Source organism: Mirounga angustirostris, unplaced genomic scaffold (genome assembly GCF_029215605.1).
Source record: "Mirounga angustirostris isolate CCGP_5_RB_7025 unplaced genomic scaffold, mMirAng1.0.hap1 SCAF_10, whole genome shotgun sequence".
Lineage (NCBI taxonomy): Eukaryota > Metazoa > Chordata > Mammalia > Carnivora > Phocidae > Mirounga > Mirounga angustirostris.
The window spans coordinates 137,481,471-137,502,376 of NW_026991718.1; the positions used below are offsets into that span (position 1 = coordinate 137,481,471).

The 20,906-nt window shown below is 55.2% G+C and overlaps 1 protein-coding gene across 5 annotated transcripts in view; it reads right to left on the reverse strand.

Moving 5' to 3' along the window:
- Positions 1 to 5,582: 5,582 nt before the first annotated feature.
- Positions 5,583 to 20,906, reverse strand: part of DIDO1 (death inducer-obliterator 1) — a 51,405-nt gene continuing 36,081 nt past the window's right edge. For all 5 annotated transcript variants that reach the window (XM_045886084.3, XM_045886081.3, XM_045886085.3 and 2 more), the window contains 6 exons: positions 20,741 to 20,876; positions 19,801 to 20,323; positions 19,234 to 19,387; positions 18,445 to 18,534; positions 17,392 to 17,587; positions 5,583 to 10,173 (listed from right to left, as the gene is read on the reverse strand). In XM_045886084.3, the coding sequence (XP_045742040.1) occupies positions 7,109 to 10,173; positions 17,392 to 17,587; positions 18,445 to 18,534; positions 19,234 to 19,387; positions 19,801 to 20,323; positions 20,741 to 20,876 (4,164 nt within the window). In that variant the 3' untranslated portion in view covers positions 5,583 to 7,108. The remainder of the gene's footprint in view (positions 10,174 to 17,391; positions 17,588 to 18,444; positions 18,535 to 19,233; positions 19,388 to 19,800; positions 20,324 to 20,740; positions 20,877 to 20,906) is intronic.

Sequence of the window (20,906 nt, forward strand, 5' to 3'; positions counted from 1 at the left end):
GCCTACCCCTCAGGAGGCAGCCCTGCAGAGCTGAGAACCTGACCGAGAGTTCAAGCCGAGCCTAGTGTGCAGGGAGTGAGGAAGGCTCCGGCCGTGGCTCCTGGGAGCAAGTAGCAGGCCTCCACCCCAAACATGCCAGAAAATAAAATTTCAGAGGGACCCTGAAGGAAGGACTAGCCCTTCGAGGACAGGAGGGCAGCACGGCACACAAGGTCATTACCTAGGGGAAGACCCATGGTGGGTCATAAGGTCGGTTTAGTGACCCTGGACCCACAATTGAGAACAAAAAGCACAGCATCCGTGTGAGCCGTGTGTCATGAGGGTAAGTGTCGAATGTGAAACCGTTATACAAACATGTATTCTGTGAAACCGATGTGACTTGATATCAAAACCACATAAAGATAGTAACAGGAATATAAAACCACAGACCAATACCTGACATGAACAAACCTGCAAAAATTCTTGATAGAGTCTTTACAAATTGAATCCAACAAGATTTCTGAAAAGGAATAATAGGTCACGACCAAGTAGATCTTATTCCAGTGACACGAGGGTTGTTTACATTTGAAAATCAACCAACGTCATTTACTGTATTTCAACCAACATCATTTACTGTATTAACAGGCCAAAAAGGAAAAAAAAAAGCGTTCACCAACTCTAACATCCATTTCTAGTAAAAACTCTGCAAGCCGTGAATGGAAGGGAACTTCCTCAACCTGATACAGGGCATCTATGAAATCACTACAGCCAGCATCATAATTACCAGTACGAGACTGAGTGTTTTCCCCTAGGTTAGGAAAAAGGCAAAGACCTCCACCATCGCTACTCGTATTCAACATTGTGGGGGAGGCTCTACTCGGCGCAAGAAAGCAAGCAGAAGGGAAGGCATCCAGACTGAGAGAGAAGAAGTGTAGCTGTCTTTCCTTGCAGACAACGTGACGATCTATGTAGAAAAGCCTATGGAATCTATAAAAAAGCTACCAAGGGACTCACCAAGGTCACGGAATAGAAGAACAGCATTCAAATATCACTGTATCCTATACGCTAGCAACAAACTTGTGCACATTGTGGTTAAAATACAATACCATTTGCAATCACTCAAAAATATGCTTAGGTATAAATTTAACAAAACACGTATAGGACATATATGTTGGATATCATACTGAGTATTTTCCTTAAAAATCGTCTGTGCTCTGCCTACTCATCCCTCCCTCCCTTGCCCCCTAGAAGCCACTGATCTTTGTGTTTGCATAATTTTGCTTTTTCCGGAATGTCATAGAGTTGGCATCATGCAGTGTGTAGCCTTTTCTGATTGGCTTCTTTCACTGAGTGATATGCATTTAAGGTTCCTCTCTGTCTTCTCATGGCCTGACAGCTCATTTCTTCTTAGCCCTGAATGATATCTGCGGTCTGGATGGTCCACAGTGTATTTATTAATCACCTACCGAGGGGTATCTTGGTTGCTTCTGAATTTTGGCGATTATGAATAAAGCCACCATAAACATCCACGTGCAGGTTTTTGTGTGGGCATGAGTTTTCTACTTCTTTGGATAAATACCAACGAGTGTGGTTGTGGATCGTATTACAAGAGTTTTGTGAGAAACCACCAAACTGTCTTCCCAAGGGGCTGCCCCATTTCGTGCTCCCGCCAGCAGTGGATGAAGAATTCCTGCTGCTTCACATCCTCGCCAGCCTTGGGTGTCAGCGTTCTGGATTTCGGTCGTTCTGATAGATGTGCTTGACAGCCTTTTGCAGACTCGATCACAGCACCAGCTAGATGGCTGCAACTTGCAGGGCTGGGCAGTGTCTTCCAGGGTACAGCATATGCTCTAAGTCAGCAACCTGTTTATGGTGCTCCTTCTGCACAGCTGGGATTCATGGACCTGAGAATCAAGGGGTGGAAATGGGGTGGCTCCTTTCACTGTTCCCTCTCCTGATCCACGAGCTGAATCTCTGCTGTCTGTTCCCACAAGTTCTGGTTCTAGAAAGCTCAGTTCAAGGGGAAGAGAGCCCCGTCCAGTGACGCAGTGATTGGGCTGTGGGCTGGGGCAGCCACCTGGCCACGTGGGACCCTTCGTGCCAGTGAGCCAACGGGTAAAGAACAGAGACTGTACTGGCCAGGCTGATCAGGCCTGCCTGTCAAGGGGCAGAGGGCCCGAGGACATGCCTGGAATGCAGGAGGATTCCCCGGGGCGCCTCGCAGTACCCCCAAGTCCTGTGATTGGTCAGTGCAAAAGTTCAAGGACGAGATCCAGGCGGGCTTGCTGGGAGTTCAGGCCCATCAGGAAGGAAGCTTTGGGGCTCCCACCAGGCGGGGAGCGCCAGCCAGGGAGTGCAGACTGGATGGTGCAGAACGGCCCGTGGGCAGCTGCAGAAGTGAGGACCACAGCAGCTGGGGCTGACCTTACCCCTGCCACCAAGCTGCAACCCCGAGTGTGAGCCGGCGGAGAACACCGGGAGGGACTGTCTCCTCCTGGGCATGCGCGCGTTTTCAGGATGGCTGCATCCAGTTAGGTGGGGGCATGACTTTGTCATTGGCTCTGTTTAGAAAATAGGGTTTAAAGGGTGCTGTGAGAAAGGCTTGGGAGGTGTGCTGAGGCCGTGCTGGGGGCCATGATGGCGGGGCAGGATGCCTCTGGCTCTTGCTGGGCCACTTTGGTCAGCATCCCCCTTCCGCATGGTTAAGGGGATCACCAGAGGCACTTTTGCTTGAGATCTGGAGGCCAGGACGGCAGCGGGGCCACGTGTGGATGGAGGGGACTTCGGGAGGTCTCCTGGTTTGGGCACTGTAAATATTTGCTTACAGATATATATTTTTTAATGTAATGGTTTTTTTTTTTTTTTTAAGATTTAATTTATTTATTTGACAGAGCAAGCACAAGCAGGGGGAGGGGCAGAGGGAGAAGCAGGCTCCCTGCTGAGCAGGGAGCCCTGACATGCAGCTCAGTCTTGGGACCCTGGGATCGTGACCTGAGCTGAAGGCAGATGCTTCACCGACTGAGCCACCCAGGCGCCCCTGCTTACAGATTTTTGTGTGTGCACAGATCCTCTTCTGTTTAGAGCCGTTTCCCAACCTTTGAACACTGGTGACTCCCGGAGAAACCCTTCCAGACTTACGTTCCTCAACTCCCTTCCTCTGCTAGGACATTTTAGTGCCTCTGATGGGCCACGTGTGTGTGTGTGTGTGTGCTGGGCCCTTCGGAAGGCCACATACCATTGCAATAGCTATGATCGGTACCCCCAGAACCAACTCTGGCCCCCTTGCGGGTGACCTTGCCCTGTGGCTAATGCATGCTTTGGGGGGAAATGTCTAGTGGGGCGATTGAAGTCACTGGTCAGAAACTGTCAAGTCTCGCAGGGGCGGGCGTGGTTGCACCTGCCCTTCCTACTGGTGGTGCGTGAAGGCGTCAGGGTCCTGACATGCCGTGCTGACCCACACTGTGTGTCTACGGTGGCTCAATCCCTCCTCTGTTTTTACCGGCAGTCCCGGATTTGTTCCCTTGGAGCTAGGGGTGGCCGTGCGACACAGCGCGACCAACAAGATCTAACCAGAAGTTGCGAACAGGGAGCCGATGGGGCAGGTATGCCCTGCGAGGCTCTATTCCTCCTGCTGGCTTCCTCCTACAACAGGGAGGGGATGATGTGATGCCTGCGGGGGCAGCCTTCTTGCAGCCCTGAGGACAAAGGGACCGGCTGAGGACGGGCTGTCAGCGACACTGAGGCCACTCTACCCCTTGGGACTGCCTGCCTCTAGGTTCCCGTGAGGCATAAGACAAAACTCTGTAGAATCTCTGTTCATTGGCGTTTCCTAGATGTATTTCCCTGGTGATACAGCCCTGAGCATCAGCAACGCAAGCACAGAAAAAAGGGGCCAGAAATACCATTAGGAATGCCTATTTCCGGACCACGGCTTTTGCCCCCAGGGCGGTTGGGGGGGCAGCGGGGCAGATCTTGGTTTGCTGAATATGCTGCTTTCATTTCCTGTTCTCCTGGGTGGACACTTAGGACCCCACAGACCTACAGGGAGCATTAATTCTCTGCAAACTAGAAGGATATGAACCCTTCGAACAATGCGAAAAACATGAATAATGCTTTTAATACTTGATGCCTTTGGGAATGGCCCAGGATAAAACAAATGAAAAAAAGACACAAGAATGTATAGAATCCCAATTTTGTTAAAGAAAAATAGAGGGGAAGAAGATTCAGGGAAAATAGGCAAATGTTACCAGCAGTTACTGCTGGGTGTCCAGTCACGGGGTGTCTCGGTGCTCCTGTCTTCCCCCCAGGGTCCTATGGTGAGCGCCTACCGCATTGTCCCAAGGAGACCCAGCAGTCGGGGCCGTCCCTGCCTCCCCTCCGAGGGGCCCCCGTCGGGCTTGCCCACAGGGACGCGTGCTTCTCTCCGCCTCCCGCACAGTCCCCGCAGCTGCGCCCCCTACCCGGCCCTGCCTCTAGGTGGGTCCCTGGGCTAGCGGGGGTGCGGTGGAGCTGGGGAGCGTGCCAGCCCCTTCCAGCTTCCTGGGAACAGGCTCCTTTCATGCTCCCTCTACTCAGCACAGCCCGGCCGGTGAAGCACCAGGACTGGGGTTCCCACGCCGCTGGCACGCCCGCCAGGCCCCGCAGCTCGAGTCCCAGGGACTGCCCTGCCTGGCCATGTCCTCAAGCTGGACTCCTCACTAGTCGGGTTTCTGGAGAGCCATACACAGCTCGGGGCGCCCTGGATTGTGGGCAACATTGGCTAAATGGGGTCACAGGTTGGAGGGGTGATGGCGTGACAGGTGGCAGGGTGAGGACAGCGCTGCCTGGTGCCGCAGGAAGGTTTCATGGAGCCTCTGAAAGACAGGCTTTGGGATGAACACAAACAAAGCCAAGCATCTGAGGAGTAGATGATGGACTGAGGATTTTAACGTAGGGCCCAGTTTCCTGACATTTTGGGGAAACCCCTCCGATGGCAGTCTGCAGGCCTGAGGGCTCACGAGTCTGGGAGCCGGGCGCCATGCTCAGCACTCCTTAGCGTCTGTCCTGCACAGCTGGGGTCTTCCGACCTGCAGGGCCTGGGCAGCCAGCAGCGCTCCGTAGAGCGGCCCCCCACCCCCACGGTCAGGGCTGGCCCCTCAGGGTGCCCTGCAAATGAGCAGGCTCCACAGGCTTTTGTTGGCTGCGTGCTCCGCTGGGACGGGGGCCTGTCGTGCCGGAAGGGATGTCTTCGCTTCTGCACGCAGCGGAGTTAGGGGTGCACAAGCTGAGGAGGGGAAGTTCGGGCAAGGGGTCAACAGGTTGAGGGCAGTTATGGGTAGCGGTGACTAGCCCCAGGCCCATGCTGTGCCTACGCTCTAGCCGTGGCCACGTGTCGGTTCTCCTCGGCCTGAAGGCACCGCATCAGCCTACCGGCCACGGCCACAGCCACACTGTCCGCCCCACCACGTGCTCCCTGAGCGGCACCAGGCACTGGGGGGCGCGTCTAGCCACACACGGAAGAGACAGAGGGGTAGGGCGGGTCACCCAACTCGAGGCCGAGTGGGGGGCCCCCGTCCAGCCCCAAAGTCCCAACAGGGAAAAGCGATGGCACACGAGGGACAGAAAACCTTCTGTAGACGTTTATTCTACTTCAAGTAACAAAACCTATGGAGTTGCATGTTTTAATGTACAGTGATATCATACTTTGCAATATAAAATACAATTTACAGAAATTTCTATCAAGTAAACCTAAAGAAACACACTTGATTTTTACATTTGTGTATTTAAATTAGAAAAATTTGTTTTACATGTAAAAAACCCTTCACATCATATTAGATGTTGGAACTCGACGCCACTTCAATGTAATTTAACCTACTGACGCCTGGTCTGGAACCAGTCACACCGAATCACCAAGTTCTCCGTGTTCGTTGGTATCATTTGAACGTTTGTGCTAGGAAGTGAAAAATCTGTAGTGATGTACAATGGAATAGACTCCAAAGAATGAATGAAATTCTCTAATTTTACGCTTGCAAAAGTAAGTTTATGAAAATATAAAAAAATTATGAAAGAGTATTTGTACAGTCAAATAAATTAGCAAGGTTTTCTCTATTTCCCTCTTTGGAAGTACTTGAAAATACGCGACCAGGAGCGGGACGCCGTTTTGGGTCAACAGCGTCCCGGTTTGTTGTTCTCGAGCTAGAGCTACTGTCACTGTTTTCTGTCTCAGACTTCACACAAACACTGTTCCATTTTCAATGACAGACTTTAAAACGCATCACCGGCCAGGGCGACGGTCTGGGGCGGGTGCACTTTCCCTGGGCCACAGGAAGGACTGTGGGGATGGTTGAGTTTCACAAACAAAAATGCTCCTGATTTTATTCAAATCAAAGTCACCCCCCACCCCCGTTTTAAAGTACACTTAATTGGCTTCTTTTCTCACTTTCTTTAAGCTGGTAAAGGTTACACCTTTCTCAATAAATTGCTATTTAAAAAATGCAACAGTTTCTACTCGGACAGATGTAGCTTTTAATCCTGTTTTTGAGAAAAAAAAAACCATGTAAGGTGATATACGAAAACTGAGCAAAACTAAGAAATGTTTTGTTTCCTGGTTGAAATTTGTAATTCACATTTCCTTGTGACAAAAGAAAAACGCGTTTGTAAAAGCTCTTTCTCCCCATCCCCGGGAGGAACGGAAGGCCTTCTCCCCGCCACCGCCCGCCTGCGCGTGGCCGCAGCTTTTCAGAAACAGAGATACAGAGATGTCAGTAAAGGTACGGCTCTAAGGTCCACGGAAATTCCCTTAAAATTTACTCTGGTCAAGTTACTGGAAAAGATAACTTTATAATCTGAAAAAGCAATATGCTTCTGTAGACACTTTCCCATTTCAGTAATTTTAAATGGAAATACTGAGTTCTTATTTTTTTTTAAAAAGCATCAGAATTGTAAAGATGTGAAATTTTGTAAGAAACCACTATACACAAAATTACAGTAATTTTTGAAGTCCAGAATATTCTATTCTGCATCTAAGTTCGCAGCTCTCTGCAAAACCACGTGCTCACCACAGCTGGGGCCAGCTCTCCGGGAGGCCGGCTGCGGGCGGGCGGCTGGGGCCAGAGCAGCCGCGGGGTCTCGTGTGGTCGGCGGGCGGCTGCTAGGTCTGCGCGGCGGGGGCGGCAGCCCGAGGGGCCTCCGCTTTGGGGTCGCGGGCGCCCTCCTTGCTTTTGCTGCGGTCCTTGCGCTCCCGGCCGTGGTCACGGGTCCGGTCACGGCCGCGCTCCCTGCTGCGAGACCGCTCCCGCTCCCGCCTGCGCTCCCGCTCCCGGTTTCGGCTGCGCTCCCGGCTCCGGCCCCACTCGGCCGCCCGCTCCGGCTCCCGCCCCCGGTCCCTGTCTGCACCGCGCTCCCGACTCCGGTCCCACTCGCGCCCGGGGTCCTTGTCGCGGTGACGGCCCCGCTCGTGGCCCCTCTCCCAGTCCCGCTCCCGGCTCCAACGCCGCCCTCGCTCCCGCCGGCGCTCCTCCAGGGCCCTGCCCGGCCGGTTCTCTGGCAGCGCGGCCTCAGGCTCATCCAGAGGCTTTTCCTTGGGCCCAGCTTCAAACCGCTCCCTCGGCCGCCCTTCGAAGGCCTGGCTTCTGTACTCGTGGCCCTTGCCCTCACGGAAATCGGCCTCAGGGCCCTGTGTGGGCGCCTCTTCCCAGCGCTCCGGCCGGTGCGGCGGCGGGTGGCTGGGCAGCTCTAGCAGCGGCCTGGGGCCCGGCTTCAGCCCCGGCGCCGGCGGGCCCTGGAAGTGGAAGCGGGGGGGTGTGGGCTCGCTCTTCTCGGGAAAGGGCACAGACCCTCTGGGTCCGCCAAACGGAAGGGGTGCTGGCGCCCGGGGGTTGGCAAATCTCGGCGGTGAGCTTACCCTCTGCTCCTCGAACTGCTGAGGCTGAATCCCCCTGGGTCCTGGCATGAAATTTGGTGCTTGGCCTCTGGGTCCTTCAAACTGACCAGGATGCGGCCCCCTTGGGCCCACAAAGTGGCCAGGGGGGGGCCCTCTCTGACCGCCAAACTGGGAGGGAGGGGGACCCCCTCGGGGCCCTTTAAACTGTGACAGCAGAGGCCTTCTCTGGCCTCCAAACTGGAAAGGCGCCGTGTTCCTACTCCCCATGAACTGGGCTTGTTCGGGCCCCTCAAACGGAGGGGCAGGGCCGGCCATCTCATCGTATGGGCTGTCCTGGAATTCCCTTTTCTCCCCGTGGGGGTCCTTCCGCTCTTCAAATTGGGGTGGTGCTGCTCCTCTGGGCCCCCCGAGGTGGGAGGGGGAGGGACCCCTGCCGTCCCCGTAGGGAGGGGGCCCATGTGGCCCTGAGAACAAGGAAGGGATGGGCCCCTTCTGGGCCCCGAATCTGGCTGGCGGAGGCCCCCTTGGCCCATCGCTATTAGAAACGATATTCTCTTCTGAAAACGGAGGGACTGGCCCCCTTGGTCCTGGGAAACTGGGGCCATGAAGCCCCGACGTCCCAAAAGCGCGTGGTGCTGGGTCACGCTGGCCCTGAGATGGGGGCGGAGGGGCCCCTCCTCTCTGTCCAGCTGTGGGGAATGTGGCAGCCCCCTCACCGGGTCTGCACTGTGGCTCTCTGTCTCCTTCGGCTTCAACTGCCGGGTGGTCACCTTTTTCAGCAAACTGAACATTTCTCGGATCCTCGTACTGGGTCGAGCCAACCGATTTTTCCTGAGAGGTACACGCTGGGCCTGAGAAAGGGTCCCTCCCTCCAGGAGAGGGGAAACTCTGCCCGTCGTTCTGCAAAGGGAAGCCAGGCTGAAACGCGGTGCTGGGGGGCGTGGGCAACAGCACCTTGCGGGCAGGTCTGGGCATGCTGCCCGAGCCCGCCGAGGGCGGGCCGCCATCTGCCGGTGGCGGTACGGGGCTCAAGGAGCGCTCGTGCTTGGGGCCGTCCGGCTTGGCTGGCAGGGCAGTCTCTGCACCCTCTTCCCGGGCTGTGGGGGGCCTCGAGCCAGCTTCGCTCTCGCAGTGATCCGCGGCCAGGCGCCGGGCCTGCCGGGGGTCCCGACTCTGCCGCGGGTCGCAGCCGGGGCCGGCGGCCGGAGGGGCACCAGGGAGCGCAGCGGGGCGGCTGGCGGCCTGCTGCTCTTGCGGAAACAGCTCGGCCTGGGGCAGGGAGGACTTTGGGGGTGGCGACATGAGTGCCTCGGCCACGGAGAAGTGCGCCATGGAGGCCCCCACGGCGGCCCTCTGCTGCCGTAGCGCGGCTTCCTGCTCCTCCACCTGCCTCTTCTGCTCCTCAATCTGCTTGTTGAGCTCTTCTATCATCTTCTGCTGCTCCACCAGGGAGGGGGCCGCTCCCGGGGCCGCGGGCTCACCAGGCCTCTCCGTGGTGCCGCCCTTCCCGTCCGCACACATCCTGTTGGGCAGGTCGTCGATGGCCACTTTGGCTTCTTCTAAAATGGTCTCATCTTCTGGGTCATAGGCCACCTCCTCCCGCTCGGCGGTCTCGGGGGCCTTCTCTACATCAGGGCGCCTCCCACGCTCAAGCTGAGTGTCAAAGGCTCTCTCAGGACCGTACTCCTCTTCGGGGTCATACGGTCTGTCGTCTTCCTCGTCCTCCAGAGCTCTGTCTTTTGAGAACTGACCGAACTGCTGGACAATTGGATCTAGTAAAGGCGCCGCGGGCAGCCCGCCATCGGCCTTGGCTTTGGAGTCTGGGTGGGAGGCTGGGGCGGACTCCATGGGCTCTCTGGCAGGGGGGTCAAATGACTTCTTCTTCCCAAACAGGGTCTGCAGGATGTGCTCCAGGGGCGAGGCTGTTTTCGGGGCGGAGGAATTGGCAGAGGCAGCGGCCACCGGAACAGCCACTGCGGGGGCTGAGGGGACGCTGCTCGTGGCTCCCGGTTTGAGCGAGGACAGGATCTTCAACACAGAGGACGAGGCTGGCGCAGCAGGAGGCTCCGGCAGCGGGGGCGGCGGTGGAGGAGTCCCTGGGGGTGTGGTGCTGACCGCCATGTCCCCGGAGCCCGCCTGGGACTTGGGGGGCTTCCTCTCAGACTGCGGGGCCGCGGGCACTTTGGGATAGACTGGAACCTCCGTTTCTTCTTGGGTCTGAGGGCGGATCCGCTTCTCCTCTACCTTCTCTAATTCTCCAGCATTTGAAGGACGTTTTATTCTCTGACAGATTACTAACCCAAGGATTATGTTGGGACGTGGTGACTCAAGACCTGAAAAACAAAATATTTGTGCAAATTTTAGAACCTAACTTCAGCCTTTGTTCCTCAGATGCAAACCCTATTGAGGGTTGTAGTGGAAGAAACTCACTGGCAAAGTAAAATCAAGTGTTTGAAGAGTTTACTGCAAAAGACTGCGGAGCCCCGACCACAGAGCCCAGGGCCCAGCTCACGCGTAAATTCACCCGATTGTCACAATTTACGTTATAGATCTAAACACCAGATATACTGCTGAAGCAGCCACAGGAGAGAGGAGGTGGGGAAGGCCATTATGCAAATATCAACATCTGCTAACCTACAGGGAGTGAGGCAAGGTGCACTAGGAGGGTTTTTCAACAAGATCTTAGCTGTGTTCTTTTATTTGCCTCTTGGTAACACATCAGAAAGGCAAGAGCCTGTCCTGTCTTAACTGAGGATTTGCTCTACAGAAATGAAGCTGAAGGTTCGATCAGGGGGCCAGTCCGACAACTTGGTTACGATGCTCACCTCCGCACATGCCATTAGGTAAGTTCACTAGCTGCTGGTGTCCAAGTCACAGTGAATGGGAAGGACGGTGCTGACTGAAATGGCTAACATAAATGTTCTTCTCGGTTTAGAAAGGCACTCAGTTAACAAGAGCTAAGTAGTGCTCACGGTCCCTGTAAGCACAGGACGGCGCTGAGACACGAGGGCAGGGTGTTCAGGAAACTGGCCACGCGGAAGACCCTGGGGTTTCTGGGCACAGGACAGCTCTTAAACATAATCATTTCTTAAATAAAAAAAGATTATTCCATTCTGAATCGTACATCAGGAGTGTTAATATTTCAATAATGATTCTCCACCCCACGCTCATAATAAATCCAGAACACCAAAAGAGGAACAAAAAAACCCAAGTCACAAAACAGTAATTTTAGGGAGAAATGATATGCAAAAATTTGCCAATAGCGTAAGATACTTAAAATCAAATTGTATGAATTCACCTGATACGTTGTTGCTGTAGTATATAGGCATTTATGCTGCCTGTATACGGCTTTCACTTACTGAAAATCAGTAGTTTTCCCATTCTTTTTGGTTTTAAAGATGATCACAAGTCAAATAGTTGTTTTGGGACACCATTATATAATTCCAAAATGTCTGTCAATCTTCCCAAATTCCAATAGAGCTGGGTTGACAGGCGGAGCACACGAGGGTGGAAGATGGCCCATCCAGCCCCCGAGGAGGAAAATCAGGTATGCCAGAGCGCGGTGGGGAGACGGAGGCTCTGCGCACACAACCTAGTGCTACCCTCCCTCCCCCCATCGGGAAGGGCCTGCTTCACAGGCTCGTGTGTGAGAGCGGGATGCCCATGGACCTAACACACCAGGACCTGAACACCACCTTCATTAGAGACCCGGCTTCCAGAACATTCTGTCCCTGGCCGCCCCCCCCACCCCACCCCCCGCCCAGTGCTGTGTATCCAGGAAAGGAAGAGCCTGGCAAAGGAGGGAATAGAGACTGGAAGGTCAGGCAGCCCACCCTGAGTGTCCTATCCGAATGTTTCTGCTCAGCAGACGTGAAAGGTAATCTATCAAGTTCATTCCCTAATTAACATGAGTTAAGGGTATTTTAACTTCGAATGACATCTCTCTTACTCTAACAGCCATTTACTGAACATTTGCTTACTCAGATCCAGTTTTGGGTATGATCAATTGCTGAAATGGCTCTCTCGTGGCCACTCTGGACCGAGTGTCTGGTGCCTGGCTCTCCCTGAGGAACCTGACACGCGAGCCACTCAGCCGCGTGGGTGGGTGGGTGGGTGGGCGTGAGCAAGGGCTGGGGAGCCTTGTGGAGGGGAAGTCCCCACGACTGCACTCAACGCAGAGGGCTGTGCCCCTCTTAAGGAAAAGCCCAACTCCTGGCGCACCAACGTCAAGGCTTGTGGCTGGGGGTCAAGTCTCAGGTCAGTAAGCTGTGCGTGATGGGCAAGTCACGGTGTTAAACCCAGGAAGACCTGGTCTGGGGTCTGGTGAAGTGTGCCCTTCCAACTAAAACTCCCCGACAGTTTCACGGGCTGACTGGAGAAAACAATCACTACACCCTCACCTCGGCAACGCTCTGTAGGTTCCAACCTCTGCTGTCCTAGTCATCACAGGCAAGATGGTTAAATTACTCAGTATTTACATCTGTTCTGACAGCAGCGAGCTCTCTGGACATTGGCATCTAATTAAGTAGCGTTCAGCTCTCAACTACCTCATCTGCACAGATCTGTAAGTGATCTAACGAAGTTCCAGACTCGTAGTTCCAGTTTTGAATTTCGCCAAGATTTTAAATTTAAACTGGGTGGTCACAAAAATGCACACGTCTGTTTTGAAGTAGTCAGATCTTATCATCTGAATTGTGTGTTCATGTTATGGTTGCACAAATATCTGGAATGTAACTAGCACCTTGGCAGTAACTGACATTTGTGGAACAATAAAATTCACTGATCTGTCTCGGGCCTTAGGATCCACCTTTACTGAGATGAGGGTGCGCCCGACTCGACCCTGCCCTCTGCTGCCACAGGGCAGGTGGCAGGCAGGGTGACCTTGGGCAAGAGCAAACGGGTGCCCACACTTGGGGAGGCAGTAGAGGGCCGGCTCTCCTCCAGAACGTCCCACTCCCAGCCAGGGCCCCCTGCAGGCCTGCCCGCTGCCAAGTGCTCCCCTGGAGAGGACAGGGTGTCCGAGCAGGTGCAGCAGCGGCCGTGGCCACACCGGCTGCAGCGTGGAGACCAAGGGCTCCAGCCCAGGGCACAGGGCTGCTCCTCTGCTTTTGCAAAATTCCTCCCTCTGTCCATCGTTAGAAGCAGAGATGCTTACTTACCCACCGCCCTTTTGAGGGATGTTAAGTTTGTTAATTCATAAAGCCGATGAAAACAAGCAACTAGGTGGGTGGGAGACTGCAACAGGAGCTGCAGCTAGGGGTGCCATTCTCCATTTCCAGAGGAGTGATCACTCGGAACAAGGGTGTCAGCACCCACCCGCTCCGAAATGCCGGAGCAGATGTGTCTTCAGGGGACTGCATGGGTCGCACAAGCCTCTGTGGTTGTAGGCAGTATGCAGGCATCCCCGAATGTTCTCAGTGGAAGGTCTCGAGCCTCAAGTCTCCACGGCTGGAATCAGACCCGTACAGAAAAAGTGGGCAAACCCAGGGACTGGGGACATCTGCCCCGCCGTGTGCCAACGGACTTCCTGACACCAGACCCGAGCCAGGTTTTGTGTTCCTGCGTGTGAGCGGCAGGGAGGCCAGGGAAGGTGAAGGGGCTGGGAGCATGGCCCTGGGCCGCCCCAAGCACCTCAAGCCTGACACAGCATGGGACAAAACTTTGTTTTAAACTACCTGAAAGCGGACTCCCGAACCCAAAACTACCAAAATGCTCTTACCCCCAAATCTATCTGGCACTCTATTTTTTTAAAATGAAAACTCTTATAGTCTGAATCCATCAAAACAAAATTTTCACTCCTGCTAAACAGAAACTGTGTGGGAGTTAACAGGCCATAGTTCTGAAGTATGACTTGCCTAGAAAGAGACTTGGCAAATACAGGGGAGACACCACATACCTCCCCCAACCCTGCACCCCCACCGCACACACGCATAACACACACGCACACACACGCGCCTCTCCCTCTTTCCAATTTTGAATCCCTAAGACCCGTACAAAGCCACTGGGCCCAGCGCGCGTTTCAGGTAAAAGGAGAGCGTTGTCTGTCTTCGTCCGGGCTACACGCCCAAAGGGGGGGTCGTGTTGGCTTATAAAAAATAAAGGTGGAGACTTTCGTCCTCCATCCCAGTGGGCCTGTAACAGGTGCCAAGAGCTACCAAATGGTTCAAATTCAAACAAACAGTGACCAGTTTCCATGAAATATTTTTATTGATTTCGAAGAAGAAAGTGGTACATTGAATTCAATACCATACTTGACTTTGAGAACGTGGGCACAGCCATGACTCTTTCTCACACACACACGCACACAGGAAAACTGAGGAGCGCTTACCTGGCAGGGCTGCACCTCACAGAAGTTTCCAGCTAGTTAGAAAGCAGTTAGAGTGAATGCAGAAGACGGCACCGTGGGTTTACAGGGTTCATGGAAACCGCCCTCCGCACTAAGCACCCGGCAGGCGGACTCCCTGCCCTCCCTCCCCACCCCCCTCCCCGTGCGTACCCTGGAAGCCCACCACCACTCCACAGGTGCTCCAGGCTGGAGCCTGCGCCCTACCGAGTCCCTCGGTCCCGGCCTGCCGGGGTCACAGGGGGCCGTAAGATGAACGTCCAACGTCAGCTGTATCAGAAACTCGGGCTTTCCAGGTGTCTTCTGAAACTGTGCCGTCAGGTTATTAAGAATGACACGTGGGACAGAGCAAGACAACCTGGTATTTCTAATGGACAAATCCTACAAATTCACACGGACGAAAACGTCCTCAGAGAAGCTGAGCGTGCTCTGGGTGTGTCCTGACACGCTGCGTGGACACCTGGTGTGTGGGCCGAGGAGCGGCCACGTGTGGACACACGCTCCATGTTTACTGTCAGGAGCCCGACGCTGGGGAAACACTCAGCACTGGCCGAGGGGCAGGCGCATGCGGAGTCCCCCGGTTAGGAGCCTTCTGTGTCCTGCTTCTCAAGTGTGGACAGCAGGAGTCTGGGGAGAATCCCACATGGACGACATCTACGGGGCCCGCGAGTCCAGGAGGTGAGGGCACCTGTAGCTTTTCTCCACCAACCGAGCTTCAGGGAGAGCCGGTCACGCCCTTCTGCAACACCCTCCCCGCCTCCTGCTCACACAGCAGGCCCCTCACCCAGACCGGTGGCTTGCCGGAGCCGGAGTCCCGTGTCCGCCGAGGCCTGCGCTTCGGGTGCTGCGCAGAGACCGAGCGTGACAGACGGGGGAGGTGCAGACCCGGGCACGAGCGACTACGGGGTGTGCGACCTCAGGCAAGCAACAACTGTGGGCAGCGCAGGGGACTCCCCGGGAGAGTGGGCTGTGGTGGGAGTCAAGGGCGCCCCCATCAGGCTTGGGCAGTGCTCGCCGGCTGTTCTGCTGAGGGACGCCATGCTTTCACGGGGGTGCCACGCAGAGACTGACTGCGAGGACAGGGACCTCCACGACGGGAGACACACACCCATGCCCAGCCTTTCACACGCGGCACACACCACGAAACCAGGACACACGGCCAGTTGGATCTAAAGAGCGCCAAGTCACGCTATGGGTACGTGACGCAGGTCAGGCAGAGAACCTGGCCGGGGCTCCAGGTTGTTTACTAGGAAAGTGTATAAAATACACACAGGTCATGATGGCAATAGGGGTATCAGAAGAATAAAAAAATATATGCTAAATACAGTTAAACCTACAAGTCCCTTAAATTACAAAAAATCTTCAAAAGCTTATGAGCACAATTTCACTGATGACTACGTTTCTAAAGCCCTCCCTCCTGTCCTGTATTTACTGTGGATGGAAGTCTGTGGGTCGTCCGGGTAGCCCTTCGGGTGGTGTTGGAGCTTCAGGAGTGCAGGTGGCCGGTCACCGAGCGTGTCCGGGTGGTCAGTGGCCATCACGCTTAGCGGATCTGGCGCGTGCCACCCACCCCACCGCCCTCCTTGTCCCTGTGTCACCCTGGAAGTGTCCCTTGCGACCCCCGCCCCTCTGCCAGCTGGGCTCCCCCCGCCGCGGCTCTGCTGGAGGGTCTCCTCACCTGTCCACTGCAGGGAGCCTGCTCCTGCCTCCGCATCAAGCCCAGCTCCCTGCAGCCCTGACCCAGCGGGACCTCCACACAGGCCTCCGCTTGCTCCCAACAGTGACGTCTCCGGGAAGCTCACCCCCTGCGGACCTCGCAGCTGGGGCGGCGGGAGGAGCTTTAGCCCGGCTTCAGGGAGGCTGCGGATCTCAGCCGCGGCTCTGTGAACACCCAGTGTCTGTGTTACCAGGGAACCCTACGCTTCTGCTTACGCTACATCCTCCTTACGAGCTTCTATGCTGGTGACTGACTGGAGGCTCTTCACAGGGCCTGGGAGGCCAGCTTCTTCCTCTTCACCCTCGGGGACTCAGGACGGTCATCCGGGGAGCGGGCCAGCACGCTGCACACAGCTGCTCGCCAAGAACCTCCAGCAAGGTTCTTTCTGCCACCCGCTAGGGGGCGTCTCTTCACCCCAAGGGTTCGCGAGAGGACCCCCTCAAGTCCTTTCCTTTTAAACTGTACTCAGCATTAAGGTGACTCGCTGGAGTGTGCTGGCAGCTATCTACCCCCCCCCAGTTACGGATACCAGCCCACAGCACTGCGGGCCGGCTTCTGACACGTAGGGACCAACCGAGCCCGGCTCAAGCGCTAAGAACACACTCCAGTTGGGACCCGGACGTGCGTGGGGGTGGCGCGCCCTGGCCCGAGCAGCCCTGCTGGGCCCAGCTGCGGTTTAGGTGCAGTGAGTACGGCATGCGGCTGCGGCGGGAACACTGGCCGGGACTGGCGACAGGGCCAGGGCCACAGAGGTGCCAGGTCTAGGCAGCGCCAGCAAGGGCCTGGCGTTCAGCCGTGGCTCTAGAACAACAAAGCACCTCGGGAGCGTTCACCGTGCGTTCTCCGGTGTCTCCGTCCTTCGGGGACTTCATGACCAAGGAGACACTTCAATGTGGGCATCTTCTGCCAGCTGCGTACTCAGTCACGTGAACTTCTCAGGGCTTAACAGGAGTGGGCCCCTCACACACCATGTCCCCTTTGGAATCACCCTCAACCCCTTGACACATCTGAGTGTTTTTTTTTTTTTAAAGAATTTGTAAATAATCTTCTAAAAGCACCGCTTTCTAAGGAATGAACAAACACAGAATAGCTTTCCTGTATCTCTTGCCTGGCATCTGCCCACCCCGGAGCTGCAGGGCAAGCACAAGCATCCCCCAAGCCCGCTGTGAGGATCACCTTCCTGTCCGGCCCTTTTCTGGCCTCCACTGACCTGAGGCCATGACCAGCTGGCTGGACGCTGTGGGATTTTCCCCTCTTCATGTCACTTTTCTAAGACAATTCATGCCAACAGTAAGGGCATTTCTAGCGCCGCCCTCCGGTATCCCAGAAGCCGAGCTCTAGAGCTAAACGGGGCTCCATCTGCACTCCTCGTTCCTGCTGCTAGAAAGCCACGGTCTGGGTGAGGTGGCAGATCTGCCCGCGTGGTGTTGGCAGGAAAGGGACGTGTGGGGTCAGGTGTGCACAGTCACCACTCACAAAGTTGGCGCTTACCTGGTCCCTCAAAGGGCAAGAGTTTGGATGGAATGGGGTCCTTAGCACTCAGTGGGATCAGGTAGAGGTCCTTGACGTGCCTGCTGTTATTAGCTACAACGCCAAAGCGGCCACGGCTGCTGAAATAGGAGTAGAGAGAGATATAGGCCACCTCCTCCTCCTCGGTCGCGGGGTGGAATCGGATCAAACACAGCTCCTGCAGCACAGAGACAGGGCGAGAGAGCGTTGGCCCGCGGCTGCTCGGAGCAGGCATCCCGCTCAGCTTCCACCTAAACCTCAAAGGCCGTCTGAAACGAGAGAAACGAGCGCTTCTCGGCCCGGTCCCCACAGTCCTGCCGTCACCCGGCGCATCAGGCTGATGGAGTGGGAAGGACAGCAGGGGCCCCAGCATCGGGCTGCTGGACTCAAACCTTGGTTTCGGCGGCAATCTCCTGAAGACCACTTCTACTCCTAGCCCCGCTATTCCCGAAACAGCCCTTCCTGTGTGTCCCTGGACCACATGTCATCCGCTGCGGTGCTGGCCTAGAGCAGAGTCTGACGCGGACTGTGAGGACAGTGGTCCCGATCACCTGGCTGCGTGACCTACACAAGAGCCGAGTGCGGCTCCGTAACGGGAAGGCTCAACGAGACCAGAGGGTCTGAGCCCCACGTGCGCCTGAGGAAAACCGCAGCCCTTCCCCATGCACGCATGCCCAGCTGTGGCTGCAACTCCGGGGCTCAGAGCCTCCAGACCCAGGGCCCGGGCCTTGCGGGAGCCAGGTCACCTTCCGGCCCCTGCCAGCTCCCTCAGTCACAGAAACAATGGGGAGACATGGTGCCTGTGTTTCTCACCGACCCTGAACCGCACACACATTGATGTAAATTGTAATAAACCTGCCATTACCGTGTTACCCAAACACACAGTTATCCCGCTGTCAATGTCATTTTAAACATTTACCTGGCAACACTTAATAACTTATAGGCTGACGTGGCAAGTACTAACCCATCAAGAAAGACTTGCATTTACACAAACGCCTTCCTCCACGGGTGCAGAGATTAGACTATGGCAGGTACCTTAGACACAGAAGATTTGAGTTTGCCGACATAATCCCAAACTGTTCTGGGTGTGATCCTTCCACCAATGTGAATCGTGTCCGGCAGGTCCTAAACAAAACGTACTTTGGGTAAATGACCAGTAAAACTGCAGCACTTTAGACTGACGTAGTAATTTCAAGGCACCAAGCTACCCGAGATTCAAGAAGACCACAACTCCTCCACAGAAAATGGTTAACACTAGCACTAAATATTGGTTGGTTAGCATCCAGGATTACGGGTCCCCAGGCATGAGCACAGCATGATGGCCTTCTGCCAAACGGGAATATGTTTTGCAGAACATTTCTAGGTTATCTGTTGCGAATGTGTACGCAAAGCAAGGACTCGGACACGATCCGGAAGCGACTTACTTCTGCTCGCTAAGGTTGTGCGTACTAGTGCTGTTCACGCTGATTTTGGGACAGTGAAGAGCTGTGGTGTGTCCACACCAAGACAGTCACACGTGCCTTGCCCCGCCTTCAGCCAGCAATGCACACACACTGGCTCAATGCCCTCGCTGAACAGAGGGAGGAGGAAAACGACCCAAGCTTTTTCATAAATGTTGGGACACTTCTCATCTGAATTTCTACCAGTGTCCAAACCGCTTAACCTGCTGACTCATGATAGCAGGTTCTACGGTGCCTTCAGAGCGCGCATGCATCCGGACCCTCTGCTGGAAGGCTGCCACACACCTGACCCCGACACTGGGTAGAACAGCTAGCTAAGGAAGACGCACGCGCACACACACACGCTCTCACTCTCAGCTCTAACCTCACTGAGATAGTCACAGCACCCCGACACGGGATACGCCTTAGTGACAAATTTCGCTACACTCTGCATGTTAATAAATCCTTTCCAAATGGTGCTGAGTCGAGACAAAAAGAGGGTTGTATCTCCTTCTGGAGGGGACCTTGACTCGGAGAGGCTGTAAAACAAAACCAGAGAAAACAGATCAATCTTTCTCTCTGCTCAATTTCCAAAGTACAGAGATTTTATGGAATTATAAAGGCAAGACTAAATTCCTGCAAGTTTTGGTAGCTTTTTCAAATCAGCTGCTTTAACCATAATGCCATGGACATTCTGGTCAAGAAAAAATAAACTGAACAGGCAACAAACCTGAATGACCATAAGACCACATTTCAGTTTTCAAGATGCGTGTTTAAAATAAGGACCAGGCATGCTAAAGCCAGGCCTCCTCATGCCCCTGCAAACTATCAGAGGGCAGCTGTACTCCGGGTGGCTCGGAGCTGAACGACAGGACCCCCCCACCGCCCGTTCCTTCGGCTGATCCACGGGAAATGGAACCCACGGCCTGTTCGTGTGGCACATGTACCGCACCTGACGCGCGGCGGCGCCACCGGCACGAGGTATCTGGGCTCAGGGGACGAGGACGGCTTAGCTAGTATGGACTTGGGCACCGTCACCGAGGTCACGGTGGGCTTCAGGACGTCTTGTCGGGGTTCCGCTGGGTGGGCACCGTCTGGGCGGGCTGCTGCAGGGGCCGTGACTGTACACGACCCGCTAGACGCAGTCCTGGGGTCTCGGCCGGACACCGTGACCGTGGTGAGCACCGGGCCCCCACATGTCGCTGGGCAGGAGGGGCCTTCCAGGGCGGAGGATTCTGGGTGGCTGTCTCCTGGCGGCACGGGGAAATACTTTCTCTCCGGGTGCGTGTGAGAAGCACTTTCTAGGTCTGGCTCAGAGGCCTTTTCGGGCAGAGTTTCTGGTATCGCTTCGTCAGCTGAGCTAAGAACTGGCTCAGAGAGAGAGGTCTCGTGCTTGGAGTTTGACTCTTCCTTCTGAGAAACTGACAACTTTTGTTTTTTTGGAGGTGGCTCATCTTCTGATGAGGGAACCTGACCTGAAGAACATGAGGAAGGCCTTCCTGAGAAATCCACACATTCAAGAGCACAGCTTGCCCCCCAGTAGATAATTTCTTATAAGAATAAGAAAATGCAACATTTTAAGATTTTATTTACTTGAGAAAGTGAGCAAGCGAGGGAGAGCGAGCAGAAGCGGAGGGAGAGGCAGAGGGAGAAGCAGGCTTCCCGCGGAGCAGGGAGCCCGATGCGGGGCTCGATCCCGGGACCCCGCGACCACGACCTGAGTCGAAGGCAGACGCTGAACCGACCGAACCACCCAGGCGCCCCAGAAGCAACATTATAGAGACTAACGCCATGCACTTCAGAAAGGACGATCACGATTCGGAGGATCGGTGACTGAGGCAAAAGGAAACGAAGCCTCAGCTCCGAAGGTTCGTGCCCCAGACTGCGCTCACCTGTGCAGATTTTGCAGTTGAGGTCAAACAGATGAGCCCGGTGCTGACCCGTGGTGTCCTTCAGCATGCTGCTGAAGACGTCCAGGAGGGGTGCGGTGCTCTTCTCCGGCATGGCCCGCACCAACTCCTGCTGCTCCTGCAGGGCGAAGAGGGGACAGCTGAGCAG